Source organism: Stomoxys calcitrans, chromosome 1 (assembly GCF_963082655.1).
Source record: "Stomoxys calcitrans chromosome 1, idStoCalc2.1, whole genome shotgun sequence".
In the NCBI taxonomy this organism is placed as follows: domain Eukaryota; kingdom Metazoa; phylum Arthropoda; class Insecta; order Diptera; family Muscidae; genus Stomoxys; species Stomoxys calcitrans.
Window position 1 is genome coordinate 248,626,729 of NC_081552.1, and position 22,234 is coordinate 248,648,962.

At 37.2% G+C, this 22,234-nt stretch overlaps 3 protein-coding genes across 3 annotated transcripts; 1 reads left to right on the forward strand and 2 right to left on the reverse strand.

Moving 5' to 3' along the window:
- The first annotated feature begins 702 nt into the window (after positions 1-702).
- On the forward strand, positions 703-12,016 carry LOC106092545 (zinc finger protein 208). Its single transcript, XM_059369177.1, has 8 exons — positions 703-908; positions 971-1,118; positions 1,322-2,066; positions 4,328-5,473; positions 6,893-7,073; positions 7,136-7,286; positions 7,347-8,097; positions 10,678-12,016. Exons 1-8 carry the CDS (start codon positions 761-763, stop codon positions 11,884-11,886), a joined length of 4,479 nt encoding a protein of 1,492 aa, XP_059225160.1. The 5' UTR covers positions 703-760; the 3' UTR covers positions 11,887-12,016.
- Positions 12,017-15,376: 3,360 nt separating this feature from the next.
- Positions 15,377-17,600, reverse strand: LOC106092552 (folliculin). Its single transcript, XM_013259431.2, has 5 exons — positions 17,160-17,600; positions 16,573-17,097; positions 16,250-16,511; positions 15,774-15,876; positions 15,377-15,720 (listed from the first exon to the last, which is right to left on the reverse strand). The coding sequence occupies exons 1-5, from the start codon at positions 17,559-17,561 to the stop codon at positions 15,600-15,602; spliced, it is 1,413 nt and encodes a 470-aa protein (XP_013114885.1). The 5' UTR covers positions 17,562-17,600; the 3' UTR covers positions 15,377-15,599.
- Positions 17,601-20,001: 2,401 nt separating this feature from the next.
- On the reverse strand, positions 20,002-21,750 carry LOC106092546 (zinc finger protein 85). Its single transcript, XM_059369181.1, has 2 exons — positions 21,739-21,750; positions 20,002-21,291 (listed from the first exon to the last, which is right to left on the reverse strand). Exons 1-2 carry the CDS (start codon positions 21,748-21,750, stop codon positions 20,083-20,085), a joined length of 1,221 nt encoding a protein of 406 aa, XP_059225164.1. The 3' UTR covers positions 20,002-20,082.
- Between the last annotated feature and the right edge of the window lie 484 nt (positions 21,751-22,234).

Genomic DNA, 22,234 nt, shown 5'->3' on the forward strand with positions numbered 1-22,234 from the left:
CGGCGAGAGAACCCTCTATGTAGCCGACTAGGTCGTTGATCGGGGAATCTTTGCCCTAAGATATATTTCTATCAACCTCTCAAGAGTTTTCAGCATAAAGGATGACAGGCTAATAGGACGAAAATCTTTCGCCTTCGTGTGGTAGGTTTTTCCTGCTATCGGAATGAAAATCACTTTCATGTCCCTTCATCCCACAACAGGATGTACCATTGTACAATTGTACCATGATCCCACAGCTATCCCGTGCCGGAATAAAAAAAAACATGTTTTGGTATAGAAACGAAAACATTTGATTGCTGTCAAATTTCGCTTGCGGAACAATTAAAAATTTTTGTCTGCACTTATTGTTTTCTCTATTTAATTTGGTTTTTCGCAAATAAATAAGGAAAAAGGAAACTTTGAAACCAATAAAACATGCAAAAATAATGCTGGCAATGGTTTAAAAGCTGCCACTTTGAGTGTTTTTGCCATTTTCCTCACTATAAACAGAGTACTACTTTTCTTTTAGCCAACGTTTCGCCGACGGTTTTTTTTATATGAAGTTTGACAGCATTCCGCTTGAAAATCTGAACAGAATACGAGTTCTTATCATTGAGACAATTTTTGACAAATAAAAGTTAAGCGCTTGAATTTAGGTAAGCCTCCGATTTATAAACGGCAACTCGCTTACTCGATTACAGCTGATTGGGCAATTCTTAACAGCTGACTATAGATTGGGAAATTCATGGTAATTGAAAAAATTAATGTGAAATAACATAAAATGCCTGAAGATGAATTTGTTCATGAGCTGCTTATAAAGGAGGTAAAAAAGCATGAATTCTTGTACAACAATGCACACCCAGATCATCGCAAACGCCAACTAACTCTACAAACTTGGACGTCAATTGCGTCTGCCGTGGGAGAATCAGGTAAACAGGCACATTGTAAGTAATCCTACCTCCGGTAGTAGTAAATCTTTTGTATTTGTTAGTGCATGAGTGCAAATCCCGATGGCGCTTTCTGCGAAGGCGATTCCTGGAGGAATGTGTTAAAATAAGTGAGGCAAGGGAAAAATACAAGTCCAACTGGAAATATTTTGATGCAATGGCTTTTTGGCAAGGATTCGTCAGCAGCAAACAGTAAGTCTTATAACTTGAAGGGTGTGTTCGGGGATTCCCATATTTTTTTTTGTTTTCTTCAAGAAATCTTTTTATGAAAATGATCAAATGTCGCGTTATAATAACAAGCTGTTTGAAGGTTTGGATAGGGAAAGTGTATCCCAGAACACACCAGCATATTTTATGTTACATACCTAACCCTTATCATTTTGTCTGCAATTTAGCAACTTCCTTGAAAGACTTAATAATATGTCAAGGAGAGATTCGTACTGTCGGACATGTCTAAGCTCCCTCTCAGATTCTGCCGACAAGCTGGATTCCCCAAACGAAAGCTACAATTTATTTAATGCTGAGAATTTAGATGTTAAGTTAATGGAATGCACAAGTTTAAAATGCCTTCCTTGGGATGATTACCCGCATTTGGTGTGCAAAATATGTTTCAAAAAAATTTTGGATTTTCATAACTTTCGAACGATGTGCCACAAATCTATACAAAAATTCAATGAAATGCAAGAAAAACAAAAGAAATTGAATTGCAATATTACAGGTTCACAGATGTCAAAAGATGCTTTACTATCGTCTCCTATAAAGGAAGAACATTTTTATGAGGATTCTTATAGATCTGTGGAGAGTGCACACTCTATTGATGAAGACGAAATGGAAATTTGTATTGATCCTCTGGCAGAACAAAATATAAATTTAGAGGAGGACAACGATACGCAAGAAGTATCAAGAAACAAAAGTGATTTGAGAAAATGTGGACCACGCAAAAGAAAAAGCATAATAACCAAAAATAAAAGAGAGGACCATATAACATCTGAGAAATGCAAAAGAGATTCCGGTGCAATAAAAGGCAAATGTACTTTGAAAGTTGTTATAAATCCAAATGATGAAGATTCAGATTCAACTGTAAAGGATGAAGAACATATTGACTATGTGCCTTATGAAGACATTTCGGAATGCGAATCGGTAAGCATTATTATGTCTATGTTATTAATCTCAAAAATTGGAAAGCTTTCGAAATCATGCCCATTTGATTAATTCTAGTTAGTTTATAGTTTTTGAAAATGTACATAGATATATACGTGTAGCCTTATATATATACATATAGATACTAGCCGAACCGGTACCGCTCCACTGCGCCTTCCTCCTGTGTTTATCCCCTATTAATGTTGGCTACTTTTGCGAGGTACAACGTCATGCATGGTCATTTAAAAAATTTTCCCCAAAGAGGTGTCTGTCTGCAGGACACCGTTCGGGCTCGGCTATAAAACAAGGTCTCTTATCATTGAGTTTAGACTTGAATCGAAAAGCACTCATTGATGTGTGAGAATTTGCCGCCTCTCGGTTCCTGGTGGTAATGTTCTTCCTTAGGGTAATTTTCTCATTAGGGGAGAGATGGCACCTCAGACATTTCGACTCAAATATGGATATCAAATTCGTGCTGCACTTCCAAATCACTTTGATTTGAGCCCCATATTGCCATGGCCGGTAATGTGAACCATTTGGAGGGTGTTTTGGGGCTGGTGCGGCCACCGTCACTTTGCAGTGAAAATAGATATCAAATTCGTTCTTTCCGCTGGGTACTTGGACCCAAATTTTAATACGATATTCGTTTCATGGTCTCCTTTCATTTGAAACGCTTATTGTGCCCATCGGACCACTTTCGAATATGGGTGGCGTAAGGGGGAGGGTCCGTCTCCATATCTAAAAATTATATAGCCTATGTTTCCTTCCAGACAAACGTATACAATCTATGAATATTTTAACAAAATCGGTTCAGCCAAGTATCATATAGTCGTAATGGGTCTAATGGCGTTTTTGAGGGTGGCATGACCCCCTATACTTCCATCTGATTTTGTATGCCAGATGCGAAATCTACTCTCGAATATCTTTCATTTGAGCCCCATATTGAAATGAACGTTCAATATGTCTGTTTGGGGTTGGGGCAGCCCGATGGGCACTTAGACTCAAATTTTAATACCATATTTGTATTCTACTCTCCAATACCTTTCATTTGATACCTATTGGGTTGCCCAAAAAGTAATTGCGGATTTTTCATATAGCCGGCGTTGACAAATTTTTTCATAGCTTGTGACTCTGTAATTGCATTCTTTCTTCTGTCAGTTATCAGATGTTTCTTTTAGCTTGCTTTAGAAAAAAAGTGTAAAAAAAGTATATTTTATTAAAGTTCATTCTAAGTTTTATTAAAAATGCATTTACTTTCTTTTAACAAATCCGCAATTACTTTTTGGGCAACCCAATATATTGTCCCGATCGGTTCACTTTTGATTTTGGGTTGTGTTTTTGGCATAGGGGGGGTCCGTCCTCCTTCGGATACCGAAAAATTATATAGCCTATGTTTCTTTCCAGACCAACCTACACAATATGCGAAAATTTCGAGAAAATCTGCTCTGCCGTTTTTCAGTCCATACTGAACAAACAAACCGTGATTGGCTAATGTGCCCATTTTGGGCGTTTTTGTGGGGGTGGGGTGACCCCCCATACTTCGACATGAGTTTTTATGCCAGATTCGTTATCTACTCCCGTATACTTTTCATTTGATACCCATATTGTCCTTATCGGTCCACTTTTGATTTTGGGTGATGTTTTTGGGGTAGCGGTGGAGGGTCCGCTCCCTTCCGTTATCAATAAATTATAAAGCCTATTCCTATTTCCTGACCATATTCGTAATCTACTCCCGAATACCTTTCATTTGAGTCCCATATTGTTATGATCGTCAAATAACCCTATTTTAAGGGGTTTTGGGGCTGGGGCGGCCCCCCAGGTAGACACAACCTTTATTACGAAATTCGTACTCTTCTCTTAAATTCCTTTCATTTGAATCCCATATTGTCTCGATCGGTCCACTTTTATTTTTGGGAAGTACTTTTGGGGTAAGGGGGAGGGCCCGCCCCCTCCCGATATAAAAAAATGTTATAGCCTATGTTTCCTTCCAGACCAACCTACACAATCTGTGAAAATTTCAAGGTAATCGGTTCGGCCGTTTTTTGGTCAATACATAGCAGGCAAGACGAGTAGCAAGTAGGCCAATGATCACTATCCACACATAAAACACGGCAACAATCTGCAAACACAGTTTTGACTTTTTTGAAATATGAGAATTCGCATTTTTTTTCATTACTCCTACTAATTACGAATTCAGAATAGCACTTTTTTATGAGTTTGAATGGTGAAATCGAATTTTTTGTTATTTAAATATTTTTTAGTCAACCTCTGAAGATTCCGATGCACCCTACGAAGAAAAAACAATAATGAATAAGAAAAAGGATCCCCTTAAATGTGAATTGTGCCAGCAAACCTTTCGCTATCGCCACCGTTTAGAGGCCCATCTTCGAAAACAACACCAGGGCTTACAAGCATATCCTTGTACTTTCGAGAATTGTGATCGCGCCTATAACCGGTTGGGTGATTTTCGAAATCATATCAACAATCATAATGGTATTCCCAACGTTTACAAGTGTGACATTGATGATTGTAACATGGAGTACACTTGTTTTTCTGGTCTAAACAAACACAAAAGGAAATATCACAAATGCGGAAAAGAACTTAAGAAATACCCCTGCGAGATATGTGGCAAAATATTGACAAATCCCCGATCCCTAACGGGCCATCGTTTTATTCACATGGATAAGTCCCAGTGGCCATTTGTATGTGATGAAAAGGATTGCAATCGGAGATTTCGTTTAATGTCCCAACTGGTTATACATAAAAAGCGGCATGCTGGCATTAAAAACTATGTCTGTCCTCACTGTGGAGTGCGTAAGACCACATGCACTGAATTGAAAATTCATATTAATTTTCATACATTCGAAAAGAAGTATCCATGTGAGTTTTGCGAAAAGGTCTTCAAAAGTGTGGGAATGATGAGAACTCATGTCAATAGGGTACATGAGGGTAAAAAACCAAGTGCTACCATATTTGCCTGTTCGCTTTGTGATCGCCAATTCAGTTCGCTGCAAACGAAGAAATTCCATGAAATGACTCACACAGGCGAGAAGCCTTATTCGTGTCAGGAATGTGGTAAGACCTTCACATACCCCTCCAGTCTGGCAGCGCATAAAAATATGCATGTGAAAGGCGAAAATCCATACGTTTGCGAAATATGTGGTAGAAAATTTAAATGGCCTTCCGGCTTAAAGGGACATGTTAAATTACATTCTACCGATTCTAAACCATATTCGTGTGATGAATGTGGCAAAGGATTCAGATGGCCGGGCTCCTACTACCGTCACAAGAAAACACATCAGGATGGTGAAAATACACATGAGGATAGTATCAGCGCCTTGGATAACACTGTGCAGGAAATCGCGGAGCCAAAAAGTACACCTGAAGGCAATTATGAAATAACATATATATAATATAGTCCATTGAATGTGGTGGATATTGGCAAAGCAAACACCTGAGCGAAGTACAGCCTTTTTGTTAAATAGAGTTAGATTTAGATTTAAGAAAAGGGTAATAAAAGCCATCTCAAATAAAACAACAACAATGAAATAACTATTGGGTTGCCCAAAAAGTAATTGTGGATTTTTCATATAGTCGGCGTTGACAAATTTTTTCACAGCTTGTGACTCTGTAATTGCATTCTTTCTTCTGTCAGTTATCAGCTGTTACTTTTAGCTTGCTTTAGAAAAAAGTGTAGAAAAATTATATTTGATTAAAGTTCATTCTAAGTTTTATTAAAAATGCATTTACTTTATTTTAAAAAATCCGCAATTACTTTTTGGGCAACCCAATATTTTATTAAAATTTTACCGAAATATCCTACTGAATGAAATCAGGGTTTTTTTTTTTGCTTTAAAATCTATCACCCAAAAAAGGTAATCGGCGAAAAACGAATGTAGTACCAGCCTTAAGCAACAGAAATGTCTTATAATAATGAAATACATAATAAAACACATTTGAAGAATATAAATTGTAGAGCAAAGTTAATTTCTAAAACCTCTGACATTTCAATTTACGGCATTTGCCACTCAAGGTAGTTTCGTTGAGGGTACAATTTTGTTGTTTTGCTAATGACGCTTAAAGCCTAGTATTGACTTCGACTTTTCACACGAACAAGTGTCAAAACGCACTATAAAAAAAATGGTGACGAAGATAGTGCGAACACATCCCGTACAAGTCGTACTGAGTTCTATGAGCAAAATAGTAGCGACATGTCGCTGCATCAGAATAAATTTCGCAGAATTTTAATAGCTAATATAATTAAATACTCACGAAATGGGCCGAATCAACTCTGCTTCCATACTGTTGTCTTTGTTGTGTGATGTTGTTTTGTATTCTGAGAAAGAAAAGAGTCCGTCAGGTTTCGCAGTATTATAGACATTTTTGCTTTGAATAAAGTCAGTACTAGGTTTAAAACAGAAAATCCATGCGTATACCCCTACTTATGTTCATTCGTTGCTGTCTAAACAACGACTGAAAGAAAGAGCATAATATTATTTGCCATCAACGCTACCGGGAGGGGCCATCACTGACGTAAAACAGTATTGGTGGCATCATGGTACAATAAGTGCATCCTGAATTGATATCTTAATACCGTCAAACTGACCGGCTGTTTTCAGCTGTTCGCGTAAGACCACCATGCCTCTTAATTGTACCATGCACAAACCCCCCACAAAAAAGGTTTCGTTAGATCTGGTATCTCTGTTTCATTGTTTTAATTCACTTTGGTGGAATATGAACAGCTGTGCCAGTGTCGAAGAAGAAGAAGAACAGGACCGACGATACGGTGCAAACATTACAGTCTTTGATTGGGAAATTCATGGAAATTTTATTTAAATCTGAAATATGTAATAAAAATGCCTTTGGAAGAAGAATTTGCTTATGAACTGCTTATAGAGGAAGTAAAGAAGCATGAGTTCTTGTACAACAAAGCACACCCAGATCATCATATACGTCCACTAACTCTACAAACATGGACGTCAATTGCTTCTGCCCTTGGAGAATCCGGTAGAAAGGCACATTGTAAGAAATTTTACTTCATATATAATGACATCGTTTGGTCTTATTAGTGCAGGAATGCAAATACCGATGGGTCTTTTTGCGAAGGCGCTTCATGGAAGAATATGCTAAAATAAATCAGGCAATGGAAGAAGAATACAAGTCAGATTGGAAATTTTTTGATGCAATGATTTTTTGGCAAGGTTTCATCAACAACAATCAGTAAGTCGTACAATTTATATTTGTCGTTACTATTTTCATAAACTTTTGTTTGCATTTTAGCAACTACCTTGAAAGACTCAATGTTATTTCGAAGAGAGATTCCTACTGTCGTACATGTCTATGCACCCTCTCAGATTTGGCCGACAAGATGGAATTTCCAAGCGAAACTTACAATTTATTTAATACTGAGAATTTAGATGTAAAGTTAAGGGAGTGTACAAATTTAAAATGCGTCCCTTGGGATGATTACCCGCATTTGGTGTGTGAAAAATGTTTCAAAAAAATTTTGGATTTTCATAGCTTTCGATTAATGTGCCACAAATCAATAGAAAAGTTCAATGAAATGAAAGCAAGGCTAATTGAAATGAATTGCGATGTCACAGAATCAGAATCACAGATTTCAAGAGATGCCTCAGTTTTGTCCCCGATAAATGAAGAAACTTTTTGTGAAAATTCCTATAGATCTGTGGAGAGTACACAGTCCGATGAAGACGAAACGGAAAATTGTCTTGATCCTCTGGCAGAACAAGACAATCAGTTGAATCAGCATTTGAAAAAGAGCAAAGATATGGAGAAGACATTGGTAAGAGAGAATACCGATATTAGCACCTTTAAAGACAAATGCGCTTTGAATATTGTTACAAATCCAAGCGATGAGGTGTTGGAGCCTACTATAAAGATTGAACATGAACATGATTACTGTTTACCCTATAAAGATATATCGGAATACGATAAGGAGTTGGAGCCCCCGGCAAAGGTGGAAAAACATGATGACTACGCGCCCGATGAAGACATTTCGGAATGCGATTCGGTAAGCATTATTATGTTTAGGTTATAAATTTAAGAAGTTTATTGCAGGTACAGAATCCGTTACATCCGAAAAGCTTTAAAGCTTTCTTTATCATTTACCTTTTATAGGTTAATGGGTTTCAATATTATTTTCGTGTTCCAAGGATCATTTTATATGCCAAATATAGCTATCCCCACGTAAAGTATTTCTTTTTAAGCAAACAAAGATATATTGGAGCTATATCAAGTTATAGTCCGATTCTGACCATATTTTGTGTAATATTAAAGTCCATTCGGATAAGAATTGCGTCTTGTAGGGGCTCAAAAAGCACAATCGAGAGATCGAGAGAGAGCTATAGATCGATTCAGACCCTATTGAACACGTATGTTGAAGGTCATGGGAGAAGCCGTTATACAAAATTTCTGCCAAATCGTATGAGAATTGCGCCCTCTAGAGGCTCAAGAAGTCAAAATCCAAGATCGGTTTATATGGCAGCTATATCAGGTTATGTACCGATGCGCCATACTAAGCACCGTTGTTGGAAGTCATAACAAAAAATCTCATGCAAAATTTCAGCCAAATCGGATAATAATTGCGCCCTCTAGCGGCTGAAGAAGTCAAGATCCAAGATCGGTTTATATGGCAGCTATACCAAGTTATGAGCGATTTGAACCATACTTGGCACAGTTGTTGGAAGTGATACCAAAACACCACGTGCAAAATTGCACCCAAATCGGATAAGAATTGCGCCCTCTAGAGGCTCAAGAAGTCAAGACCCAATATCGTTTTATGTGGCAGCTATATCAAAACATGGACCGATTTGGCCCATTTACAATCCCAAACGACTTAAACTAATAAATTTCAAGCGCCTAGCTTTAGAGTGCTTTCGACAGACAGACGGACGGACATGGATAGACTTAAAATGTCATGACGATGTCATCGTAAAAATCTAAGACGATCTAGCCATGTCCGTCCGCCTGACCGTCTTTCGGCCTGTCTGTTGAAATCATGCTACAGTCTTTAAAAATAGAGATATTGAGCTGAAAATTTGCACAGATTCTTTTTTTTTGTCCATAAGCAGTTTAAGTTCAAAGATGGGCTATATCGGACTATATCTTGATATAACCCCCATATTGCGCTAGATCCTTCGACATCCTTCTTCAATTTGGCCCAGATCGGTCCAGATTTAGATATAGCTGCCATATCTTCTTTCTTTCTTTAATTGCCTATGACATAATATTTCTTTCACTACCCGAACGTAGAATAGCGTTCCAAGCGCCTCGATCTTCTGCGCTCATTCTAAAATCTCTGACACCAAGTTTCGAGGTGTCTCCCACAACTTGATCTTTCCATCGGGCTTTTGGTCTTCCCGGTTTGCGTGTACCACCGTGTTTGCCTTCAAAAGACTTCTTTGCTGGAGCTTCTTCATCCATTCTGACAACATGACCTAGCCAACGCAGCCATTGTATTTTGATGCGTGTAACTATGCTATCGTCGTCATACAGCTCATACAGCTCGTGGTTCATACGTTGCCAGCTGCCATATATATAGACCGATTTCCCGATTTAAGGTGTTGGGCCCTTAAAAGGCGTATTTATTGTCCGTTTTCACCGACACTGAGGACACTGAGTTGTGTTAGGCATTTCGATATCCCTCTTCAATTTGGCCCAGATCGGTTCAGATATGAATTTAAGGTCAAGACCCATAAAAGGCGTAATTATTTTCCAATTTCGCCGAAATTTGGTATAGTGATTTGTGTTAGGCCCCCCGACAGCTTTCTGCATTTTAGCCCAGATCGGTGCAGATTTGGATATAGCTGCCATATAAACCGATCTTTCGATTTAAGGTTTTGGGGCCATAAAAGGCGCATTTATTGTCCGATTTTGCCGAAATTGGGGACAGTAAGTTTTGTTAGCGCCTGCGAGAACCTTCTTTAATTTGGCCCAGATCGGTTCAGATTTGGATATAGCTGCCATATAGACCGATCTTTCGATTTAAAGTCATGGCCCCATAAAAGGCACATTTATAAACCCAATTTGCTCAAATTTGATACAGTGACTTATGTTAGGCTTTTCGACATCCGTGTCAGATCGGTCTTTATTTGGATATAGCTACCAAAACGACCAAAATTTTGTTCTACAAAATTGAACAATGTCTTATACTTAGTGGACCACTCAATGTCCGTGCCGAATTTGATCCAAATCGGATCATATTTCGATATAGCTGCTATGTTGGCATAAATTATTCATTTTTCACCGGAATATGACGAAAGGTGGCTTGCCCGCCGAACTTAACGCCTTTCTAGTTGTTTTTTTTTTTTAATTTGAATCTTAATTGAAAATTTGTTCAATCAGCTTTTTCAAAAACTTTGATATTATCATTTTCGTGATCGAAGCAGTTTCAATTAAAAAATTAATTGGATCAATTAATTTCTCAATGGAAACCGATTTTTATTCTTTCTGTGTACACTTACACCGCTCTTTTTTACCGTTTTCCCCACTATAGTTTTAAATTTAGAATAGCAATTTATGAATTTCAATGACGACATTTCAGTTGTATGCCTCGCCTGTATATTTTTTTATATATAAATTTTTTTTTCAGCCTACGAGTGAAGATTCCGATGCAAACTACGAAGAAAAAAAGATCAGAAGAAGTCGCTTTGCATGCGATTTATGTTCGAAAACATTTCGCTATCGCCATCGTTTGGAGGCCCATGATCGAAAGCAACACCGGGGCTTAAAAGCGTATCCTTGTACTTTTGCGAATTGTAATCGTGGCTATAACCGCTTGGGTGATCTTCGGCATCATATCAACAATCATAATGGCATTCCTAATATTTATAAATGTAAAATTGATAATTGTAACATGGAGTTTACTTGTTTTTCTGGTCTAAGCAAACACAAAAGGAAACATCATAAATGGGGAAAAGAACTGCAGAAATACACTTGCGAGACATGTGGCAAAGTACTAACAAATCCCCGATCACTAAAGGGCCATCGTTATCTTCACTTGGATAAGTCTCAGTGGCCATATGTATGCGACGAAAAGGATTGCACTAGGAGATTTCGTTTTAAAAGTGAGCTGGCTGTGCATAAAAAGCGGCATGCTGGCATTAAAAATTATGTATGTCCCCATTGTGGACTGCGTTATACCACATCCACTGAATTGAAAAATCATGTTAATTTTCATACATTCGAAAAGAAGTATCCCTGTGAGATTTGCGGAAAAGTCTTCAAGGGTGTGGGGATGAAGGGCATTCATGTCAATAGGGTACATAAGGGTAAAAAACCGCCAGAGCCATTTGCCTGTTCATTTTGTGATCGGCGATTCGCCGGGCGGCAAGCCAAGAACCTCCATGAAATGTCTCACACAGGCGAGAAACCATTTTCCTGTCTTGAATGTGGTAAAACTTTCCGCACGCAGCAATCGAAGAAATACCATGAAATGACTCACACAGGCGAGAAACCATTTTCCTGTCTGGAATGTGGCAAGTCCTTCACAAGCCCCTCCGGTCTGTATGTGCATAAAACTACACACGTGAAAGTCGAAAACAAACATGTTTGCGAAATATGTGGTAAAAAATTTAAGTGGCATGCAGGCCTAAAACGGCATCTGAAATTGCATTCAGACGTTTCTATGCCAAGTGATGAATGTGACAAAGGATCCAAGAAACCCCATCATGATGATAGTATCAGTGTAATGGAGAACATTGTGCAGGAAATTGAGGAAACAGATAGTCCCACGGAAGACGATTATGAAATAACATACATACAATACAGTCCATTGGATGTGATGGATACCCCTACCTGAGCAAAGTATAGCATTTTCTAAATAGGAGCATTATCTTAATACATATACAAATGATTTTTTTATGGATGAAATCTAGATTTTATTTGGATTGAAGAAAATACAAATAAAAAAAAATTTATAATAAACTAAAGTACACCTGTGAGCAGAAAAATAGGTGTGATTTTTTTTTTGAACGAGTTTATGGTTTTTTATACTTTTAGGTTTTTTATTTTATATTTCAGATAAATTTGTAAATTAAAAATTAGTTTGCAGTTAAGATAGGACTAAAAATATGTTTAAATAACATAAATTTAAGCAATTCATCGATTTCAATGTGGACAGAAAAAATAGGTGTATATGAAAAAACTTAAAAACAAAACAGTAATTTGTACATGAGTGTTAGTTGTTGTTGTTGTTTTTTGAATTTTTGGTAATTTGTTTTTTATTTGTTATTTAGTTTGAACTAGAATCAGTAAGTGTTGAATAGGTTAAAAGTTTGCGCATTTTTTAAGTTTTTTATTTTAATTGAGGAGTTTTTATACCCACCACCATAGTATGCTGGTATACTATTCCAGTCATTCTGTTTGTAACACCCCGAAATTTGCGTCTAAGACCCCATAAAATATATATATTCTTAATCGTCATAACATTTAAAGTCGATCTAGTCATTTCCGTTCGTCTGTCTGCCAAAAGCACGATAACTTTCGAGGGAATAAAGCTAGGCGCTTGAAATTTTGCACAAATACTTTTAACTAGTGTAGGTCGGTTGGGATTTTAAATGGGACCGATATTGGGTCTTGATTTCTTGAGCCTCTTGAGGGAGCAATTCTCGTTTGATTTGACTAAAATTTTGCACGAGGTGTTTTAGTATTACTTCCAACAACTATGCCAAGTATGGTTCAAATCGGTTCATAACCTGATTTAGCTGTCATATAAACCGATCTTGGGTCTTGACTTCTTCAGCTTGTAGAGGGCGCAATTCTTTTCCGATTTGGCTGTTATTTCGCACGTGGTATTTTGGTTTCACTTCCAACCACTATGCTAAGCATGGTGTAAATCGATTAATAACCTGGTATAGCTGCCATATAAACCGATTTTGGATCTTGACTTCTTGAGTCGCTAGAGGGCGCAATTCTCATCCGTTTTGGCTACAATTTTGCATGAAGTGCTTTGTTATGACTTTCAACAGCTGTGCTTAGTATGGAGCAAATCGGTACACAACTTGATATAGCTGTTGTATAAACCGATCTGAGATCTTGACTTCTTGAGCCTCTAGAGGGCGCAATTCTCATCCAATATGGTCTGAATCGACCTATAGCTTGATACAGCTCCCATATAAAGCGATCTCCCGATTTTGGGCCCCTACCCCTATCCGAGTGGACTTAAATATTACACAATGACTTCTACTATGTACAGCATTCAATTCATTTATGGTCCGAATCGGACTATAACTTGATATAGCTCCAATAGCACAACAGTTCTTATTCATTATTCTTTGTTTGCCTAAAAAGGTATACCGCGCAACGAACTCAATAAATGCTACCCATGGTTGAGGTTACATAAGATTCGGCCCAGCCGAACTTAGCACGCTCTTATTTGTTTAATTTCTTTTTCCTCTGTTGAAATTACCTCATATTTAAAGAGTTTTGCCACCAAATTATTATTCTGATTCTATAGTCTATCTTTTTGTATCCTTCAAGTCTATCTAGTCTATCTTTTTGTATCATGTCGCTAAGAATGTGCACCATTCTCACTCTACACAGAACAAAATATCACGAAAATTTTTTCAAAATTCATTCATAAATTAATTGAATCAATCATTTTTTAATTAAATCTGGATATTTTTTCAATTACGATCATGATTTAAATTGGACAATTTTCAATTAAAAAATTAATTGATTCAATCATTTTTTTAATTTAATCTGGACGTTTTTTTTCAATTACAATCGTGATTGAAATTTTCACACAAAAAAAATTAATTGATTCAATCATTTTTTTTTAATTGAACCTTAAAAAATTTTATATATAAAATGTGATTGAAAATGTAAGCAAATAAGTTCTTTCAATATTTTTTTTTTAATGGAATCGGAAACTTTTTTAGACCCAACAGCACTGTATTAGCTGTCCGCTTTTAAAAAGTAGCTCAAAATTTTGATAAATTATCACATTTTAGTCACATTTTATACGTATAATTTTTTTAGACTCAATTTATAAATGATTGAATCAATAAATTTTTTAATTGAAAATAACAAAAATTTCGATCACAATATTAATTGATAAAAATCTGTTCAATTAGAAAATGATTGAATCAATTAACTTTTTAATTGAAAACGACAAAAATTTCAGTCACGATCGTAATTGAAAAAATGTTCAGATTCAATTAAAAAAATGATTGAATCTATAACTTCTTTAATTGAAAATTGCCTACATTTCAATCACGATCGTAATTGAAATCAATCAATCATGATCGAAAAAAAAATTGATTCGATTCAATTAATTTTTTAATTGAAAACGTTTTTATTTTCAATTAAATCATCATGAACATGAACAAATTTTTTGGCTGTATAGGCACTTTGTCCCATCGGATCGAATATGGTTTACAACCCATACCCCAATTTTCAAAAACGCCAGATCTCGGAGATGCGTTCACCGATTTAAGCGAAATTTCGTATGCCACCTTATGGTACCCCAAAAACATGAAATTGGTGAAAAAATTTGGGGTCAAATAATCTGGGGGGACACGCCATCCCAAAACCCACACGAACGGACATGTGCACCGATTGGGACAATATGGGTATGAAATGAAAGGTATTTAAGAGTAAAGTACGAATTTGTTATAAAAATTTTACTCTTAAGTTGGGGGTTACCCACCCCCAAAAAAGTCCCTAAAGTACACTTTCACCGCATTGGGCAATATGGGTATCAAATGAAAGGTATTTGAGAGTAGAGTATGAACTTGGAATTAAAATGTTACCCCCGAAAATACCACCCAACAGGACACTTTAACCGCTTTGAGTAATATGGGTATCAAATAAAAGGTATTTACAAGTAGAAAACATTTTTGGTGTCTGAGGGCCCACCCCAGCACCCAAAACCCCCCAGCAGGACACAATATGGGCATCCGCCTCACGTCACAATATGTATATCTCAAAAACACCCCATACCGGACATATTTACTGACCATAGCAATATACGGCTCCAATGAAAGGTATTTGGGAGAAGAGCGCCAATATAATAGCCACATTGACGCAAAATATCTGAAAGGCCGTACCAGCACCCGCCAAACAGGACTTATTTCCCGACGACCATATAGGGTCAGATAAAATAAGAGAGTGAAAGAAGGCGCAGCGGAGCGGGACCTGTCCAGCTAGTCATAATATAAAAAAATTAAAAAACAACTACACTGCGAATGCTTTTTTCTCATTTTAATATTTGAATAAATTCTATTTCAATTAAATTTAGATAAAATATTAGAGAATACTTAGGGATGTTTGTTCGTTTCCACGTCATATAAAATTTTCATTAGAAAAATTCTTTTATTTTCAAATCACATTTTTCGTTACTTATGTAGAAAAACCAAGCTGTAATTTTTGTATTTCCTGTTTATAGAAGTACTGCATTAGTACCGTCTTATGTTTGCTTTTGTCTGCAAAACAAAAACAAAAAGCAAAAAAAAAACAGCAATTGAAAGAAAATCGTTCCACCATTAAATTTAACTCCTTTTTTGGGCAATTTCAATTGAGATGAGCGCTCCAATAATTGATTAATGGCTGATCTTGGGGCTGCACTCCTAAGACACGTTTCAATTTATTTTGTCCATTGGTCGATTTGGCATGATTAAGGCATATTACTTTGCTAGAAAAAGACATGTTATCAAACAAACAAAATTTTACCAAGTTCATACATACTTTTTCCATTCTTCTATTAAAACTTTTGTATGACGATTTAGCACCAGTTCTGTGAAACGTGTCTCCTCGACGGCCTTTAACAGTTTCACCAACAAATCTGGCACTAAAAAGGAACAACTGAATTTATTTTTGGTTCCACAATTTAATACAATTAAAAAATAAATGTTATTTGGAAATTAATTTTAAATAAAACACGGTGGTGCAGCCCCCATCATCACGAAAACCAACAATAAAATCTCACCGAGATCACTGAATATTTTAGTTGCATAGAACATCTTCGTAAACTCTTCAATAGGAGGTATGGATGTGATTGTATATGTTCCCAATCGGATATGACAATAAAAATCGCAATCCACATATATGGATGGATGGGCGATAGCTACGCTACTAAAACCCACAAAAGGTAGGTTCCTTATCATTGGGCAAAAAATTTGTAATTTTTTCTCTTCTGGCCGACAGTGTTTGCTTTAACTTACATTTGTTTGGCACTGTCCCAGGCCATTTGATTAATATGTCATTTCCATCCACCAATTCGGGCAAAAAATCAATGCGAAATATCGAAGAACTTGCAATAGGTACAGCTATTTCATTGGATATTGATATGATTTTATAATCGGCACTAATGGAATGTTGATGTTGCGCATCGACTCGAATTAAATTATGCATTTGCTCGGGCAAAAGTTTCTTTAGGCACATCATAAAATGAAATGTGCGAGTAGCATCTCCCCGTACAATGATCTGAAAAAAAAACCCATTGAAAACATCTATCTCTTTGACTTAGTTGAAACTCAAATACTACCTTAATGCCAGTTAAAGCACAATAGCAGAGTGATACAAATTCAGCCTTTTTAACCAATTGTTTGATGGGTATCAACGAATAGAATTCCTCCGCGTCATCTAGTGTCTCATACTTTTGTATCATTGGCAGGGTGGTTATATTATAAGTAAGCCTTTGTTGTGGCGGATGACTGGTACTTTGTGGTGGAAGCCATGGTAGATTACCGAATGTTACATGCTCCGTAAGAAATCTTGAACCGGCCAACAAAAGCCATGAGAAATGAGAATGTAAAACCGCAAAGATATTCTCTTCACCAGTAAGTTCTATTAAAGATCTTGGTGTTTGCACTAATTGCTGTGAACCCGACAGCCTTCTTTGCCGCGGCGAACCCTTCAGTTCTTCTTCCTCTTTGATACGCTTGGCACTGTTCTGGGTTTCCAATGAAATCTTACGCAAATGTTCGGCCAAAAATGGTTTGGTGTTGAGTAAAAAATATTTATCCTTCATTAGAATTATTATGGAGAATAGTTGGTAGAAGCCTCGTGCCTGAAATATCGATTAAATTGTAGTTAGCCCCTTAAACACCTGTTAGTTAGCCCAATACAAACCTGTAAATCACTGACATGAAAAGTGTGACTTAGCACGTGACCTCTGGATGTGTCCCCGAAAAAAACGAAGCCGCCGTCTTTGTTATGGTTTATTTCACAACTCAGGCTTCTTACTGCTGCCTGTTTTACTAAGACTGCAACATCGGGGAGTGGACACATTTGTGTACTCAAAAAGGTGGCTCCGCTCTCGTTGTCCTTGCTGTATAGACCATTTGTTGGACCTACAGAATTGCAGGCGGCACACTGTTTGCTTGCTATGCTATTCGAAGTTTGCTCGGTGGCATTGTGGGGCCGGTTAAGGTTAAGGTCTTCCAACTTTGTGTCCCTAAAAGTTTGTGTGCAAAATATCGCTGAAGGGCCATGAGCTTCACAAAAATGGCAAAGTGCTATAACTGCGTTCATTTCGAACCTAGCAAGATAAATAAATAATAAAAAATAGCAACAACAGCTGATTTCCTCTAGTGTTGCCACCTATTATTGTATGTAGTAATATTAAGGGTGTTCGCATCGTTGAATTAAGAAGGTTGGCTCACTTGCCCAGCTGATGGAATTGATGGAAACTCCAATGTTGTTGCCAAATCCCACTAGAACGTTGAAAAGCTTGGTTTGGAATCATGGCGAAACAATTAAAGGTGGTCTCATTTTTACCGCAACCACAAATCATATGGTACATGTCATGGGTTGTGCCCTCATATAATCGTACTGGAAGGCAATGCATACCACCAGTTAAGACATTATTCTTTTGCAAAATCAGTTTGATGGCTTTAAGTTATAAACAGTGAATGAGAGCGCCCATCTCTCCATTATATTAAGTGGTGATGAACAAACCAACTTCCGTAATTCTCTCTATTAACCTATCATCGGACTTCATAACCACTTAAATTCAAACTTCTTTTTAAGAAGAAAGCCGTTTGGAATGACTTCAAAGAATATAAAATCCGGTTGCAGTAAAGCGTAACGGGATTCGTTGCTACGGTTCTGTTGGCCCCAAAATCAAAGAACTGAATCTGGTAATTAAGGAGAGTAGTCAACAAACATAAGCGGAATTCATAGTTAAAGTACTAAGCCGCCGATTGTTGTTGCTGTCGCTGCCACGTTCTCATGTGACAGTAGCGACCCTCTTTAGCTCTTCTGCGGGAAGTCTTAGTATCCAATAAAAAGGGTAGTTTTAGGAAAGGATAATTCTAGTAACCAAGGGTTGGTCCCATTCACTAGGATAGATGCATTCAGATCACTTCAGAAGCACCCCATAAAAGTTGAGCAGATCCTAGATTTGGATATTTAACTGAATCCAAGGGCCTAATTACCGTTGGAAATCCCTCTATTGTGAATTATATATTTCTTTATTTAAATTTAAATAAAATGTGGTATAACATCCATTAAATACGAGTTGAAATTGCATTCGATGCGAAAGCGCACTCGATCACGTATACGTAATCGGTCACGTAATTCGGTCCCAGCATCCTTATTATGGATGAAGACATAAAAAACTGCTACAATAACAATCATTTATGATCATTTAGCTCGTCTAGAGGGGGAAAACAAACGAAAATCATTGACAAAAGAACTTCACCATTGGTTAGGTTAAGTAAGATTTACGGTCCATTTTTTACAGACTCACTTCGACAATTTTAGTCCATTGTGATACCACAGTAGCGACAGACCAGGCCTCTGGGGGATATCGAACCCACAACCCCTGCACTGGTAATCCAAGCACGCTACTAACTCGACTAAAGGGGTGACCCGGTAACGGAAAAATTCAAAAAATTTATTATTTATCTCTAAAAGGCGAGAGAGTCGAGTTGTAGGACAATGAGAATAAATATCGCTAGAATGGAAGGTTTTTATTGATAAGGGAAAATAAATTGCCAGGCAAACAGGCGGATCGCACACAAGCAACACACCACTAGTGGACGCTTCGGCCTTTATCAGCACAATAGTGTTCTCTGGGCCTCTCGTCTCCCGTGATCTAGAATTTTTTTGTGGTTAAACAGCGACCCCAATTGCAGGTACTCCGTATATGAAGGATCCCACTATCCTCAACCTGTGTAGGCGCCCACCCAAATCGAAGCTCAGAGTTCCGACCCGTGTGGTGCTCATAACCATCTTGTGCAGGGATACATGCGTATTTGACATTGGGAACTTACCTGTGATCTTGGCCTTTAAAAGTTAAACATACAAGAAGACACTCTCCCATAAGTTGGAAAGAAACTTGGTTTTTATAATACAATATAAAATGTCTAAAACAATAAAAACAAGTAAAAAGGCATTAAGTTCGGCCGGGCCGAACTTTGGATACCCACCACCTCGGGTATATATGTAAATCCCCTTTCGTCACAATCCGGTGCAAATTGGATAACTCATGCACCCAAATTCAGCACGGGCATTGAGTGGTCTAACAACTATAAGTCACTGTTGAATTTTGTATTTCAAATTTTAACAAAACCGGGTGATAAATTAAGCTTTTATGAGCTTCAGATCCTTAACCGGCAGATAGATCTATGACAGCTACATCTAAATATAGTCCGATCTGAACTATTGTATATTTGGGTCTAATGTTGTTCACTGTTTCAAATTTCAGCGAAATCGGTTAAAAAAAGCTTTTATGGGCTTCAGACCCCTTATCAGCAGATCGGTCTATATAGCAGCTATATCGAAATATGATCCGATTTGGACCGTTTAAGTACTTAACCAGCGTGCATCATATTTCAGCTCAATATCTCAATTTTTGAAGGCTGTAGAGTGATTACAACAAACGCACAGACACACGGACATCGTTAACTCGCCTTAGAATTTTACGACGATCCGAAATATATGTATACTTTGTAGGGTCGGAAATTGATATTTCAATTTGTTGCAAACGGAATGTGGTGGGTATAAAAAACTTTGCTAGTTGGGACTTGCTTCTGCGACTTGATTGCGGCTATATAACATCATCGATTTCCAAATCCAAAAGCTCATCGCTTCTCTCCACATGTTTTTTCTTGTGGACATAGAGAGAAGCTGGCCAACGGAATCCTTTGCCACATACATCGCATACATGGGGAAGCTCTATGCCGGTGTGCAGCTTTTTATGAGCCTCGAAGTTCGAAGGCCATTTAAATGTCTTGCCACACTCATCGCACTTCAATTTTGTGTCTTCCGAATGTGTTTTCATGTGAACCCATAAAACCGATGAATATTTAAATTTTTTGCCGCACACTTTGCATACACAGGCTTTACCACCCTCAACATGGGTGTTCATGTGTTGTTTCAAATTGTGGGCATACACATAACGTTTTCCACATTGTTCGCAAACATGAGGCTTCTCGCCAGTGTGGGACATTTCATGGTTTTTTCTGGATAACAACGAGCTTAACTTGCGTCCACAATGCCTGCAATCATAGGTGACATTTTTCTTCTTGACGCTTTGTTCATGAGTCTGAAGCAGATGCGTTCGAACACCTCCTACGCTCTTGAATACTTTTGAGCATACACGACAAGGATACTTCTTTTCAAAGGTGTGTAAATTAACGTGAATATTCAATTCATTCTTGGTGACTTTCTTCAGGCCACAGTAAGGACATGAATACCTCTTAATGCCACTATGACGGAGTTTATGTGTTTTGAGGCGTGATTTCATGCGGAATCTTTTGCCACAACCGGCTTCATCGCATACAAAAGGCCAATGCGATTCATCGATATGTAACAGACAGTGATTTTTAAAAAGATTCTTGTTGCTAAACACTTTTCCACAGGTCTCACAGACAAAACTTTCATTAAAAGCAATTGGTTTGTCTAGGATTTGCTTTTCACATTTTTGCGGGGTTTCACCACTGTTGTGGTACTTTTGCTTGTGATTGTGCAATTGGTAGTATTCGGCAAATACTTCGCCACAGTTTAGGGCATGGCATATGAAATCGTGGCGAATGCCCTTGTGTCGGTCGAGATGTCTTCTCAAGTCGGTGACCCTATTGTAGGCACGATCACAATTTTTATATGTACATGGATAACCCGATAGGCCTAGATGGTTACGCTGGTGGGCTGTGAAACAATGTTCGATATAAAAGGTTTTTGAACAAAGGTCACAGATGAAGGGAGCTTTTCGAGGTTTTTCTCTTCTATTCGAGTTCTCCAATGGCTGAGCGATAATCTGAAAAGTTCAAAAAAGAATTTGTAAACGATTAATTAAATAAAATAAAATATATTAAAAACTTATAACAGAGAATATATTTCTAACTATACCATGTATGCTTAAAAGTAAAAAAAACAAAAACTAGCAATATGCACTAAATTATGATAAAACAGAGTTCTCAAATATTAATAATTTTTCAAAATTTAAGAGAACCTGATAGGGGCATTGTTTCTAAAAGCATTTTTAATTTTTTTGTATTTATTTTTATTTTTTTTTAAATTCATTAGTAATAAAAAAACTCATTTTCTTCCATGTAGATCTGGGTGTCAAGGTCGTCATTCCTGAAAATAATTGGGTTTCGACTTTCACATATTTGTGTGGCCAATGCGATCCTTGGAGAATTTCTTGAGTGAGGTTGTCTCCGGCGAAAAATCTCTGCTAGGCATATTTTCAGAGTAGAATTACCTTAAATGTCATCATCGATGGAATAGAAGAAAAATCGTACGTTAGTTAAATAATCTTAAAAATGGATGATAATGATGGTCAACGCAAATTGATCTGTTGCTATTATGGATTGCAACTCGACTACAGTTGCGTTGCCAGGAGACAAAATAAAAATGAGTATAAAGGTGGTAATAATAAAAAAACAAAAACACCTTTCCTTCAGTGTAGATCTGGGCATCGTGAGTGTCATTCCTGGGGGCATTGTGTGGGCAATGCGATCCTTGGAGAATTTCTTGAGTGCGGTTATCTTCGGCGAAAATTCTCTGCAATGCATATTTTGAGAGTAGAGTTACCTTAAATGTCATCATCAATAATAAAAAGTAGTTAATTTTAACGTTTAAATTATATGAAAAAATATAAATCAATGAAAAACAACTAAAATAATTAAATCAATCAACTTTATTACAAAATTGTTAATCTTTTGATATCGGAAGAGGACCCTACCCCTTACCCCAAA

What these genes read in the sequence shown, in the direction of transcription:
- LOC106092545 (XM_059369177.1), top strand. Translation starts at nt 761, where the DNA reads ATGCCTGAAGATGAATTTGTTCATGAGCTGCTTATAAAGGAGGTAAAA. An exon ending in GTCTGCCGTGGGAGAATCAG is followed by an intron (nt 909 to 970) that starts GTAAACAGGCAC and finishes TGTATTTGTTAG; the next exon opens with TGCATGAGTGCAAATCCCGA. An exon ending in ACATTTCGGAATGCGAATCG is followed by an intron (nt 2,067 to 4,327) that starts GTAAGCATTATT and finishes AATATTTTTTAG; the next exon opens with TCAACCTCTGAAGATTCCGA.
- LOC106092552 (XM_013259431.2), bottom strand. Translation starts at nt 17,561, where the DNA reads ATGAACGCAGTTATAGCACTTTGCCATTTTTGTGAAGCTCATGGCCCT. An exon ending in TGGGACAGTGCCAAACAAAT is followed by an intron (nt 15,877 to 16,249) that starts GTAAGTTAAAGC and finishes GTTCCTTTTTAG; the next exon opens with TGCCAGATTTGTTGGTGAAA. An exon ending in TTAATAGAAGAATGGAAAAA is followed by an intron (nt 15,721 to 15,773) that starts GTATGTATGAAC and finishes GTCTTTTTCTAG; the next exon opens with CAAAGTAATATGCCTTAATC.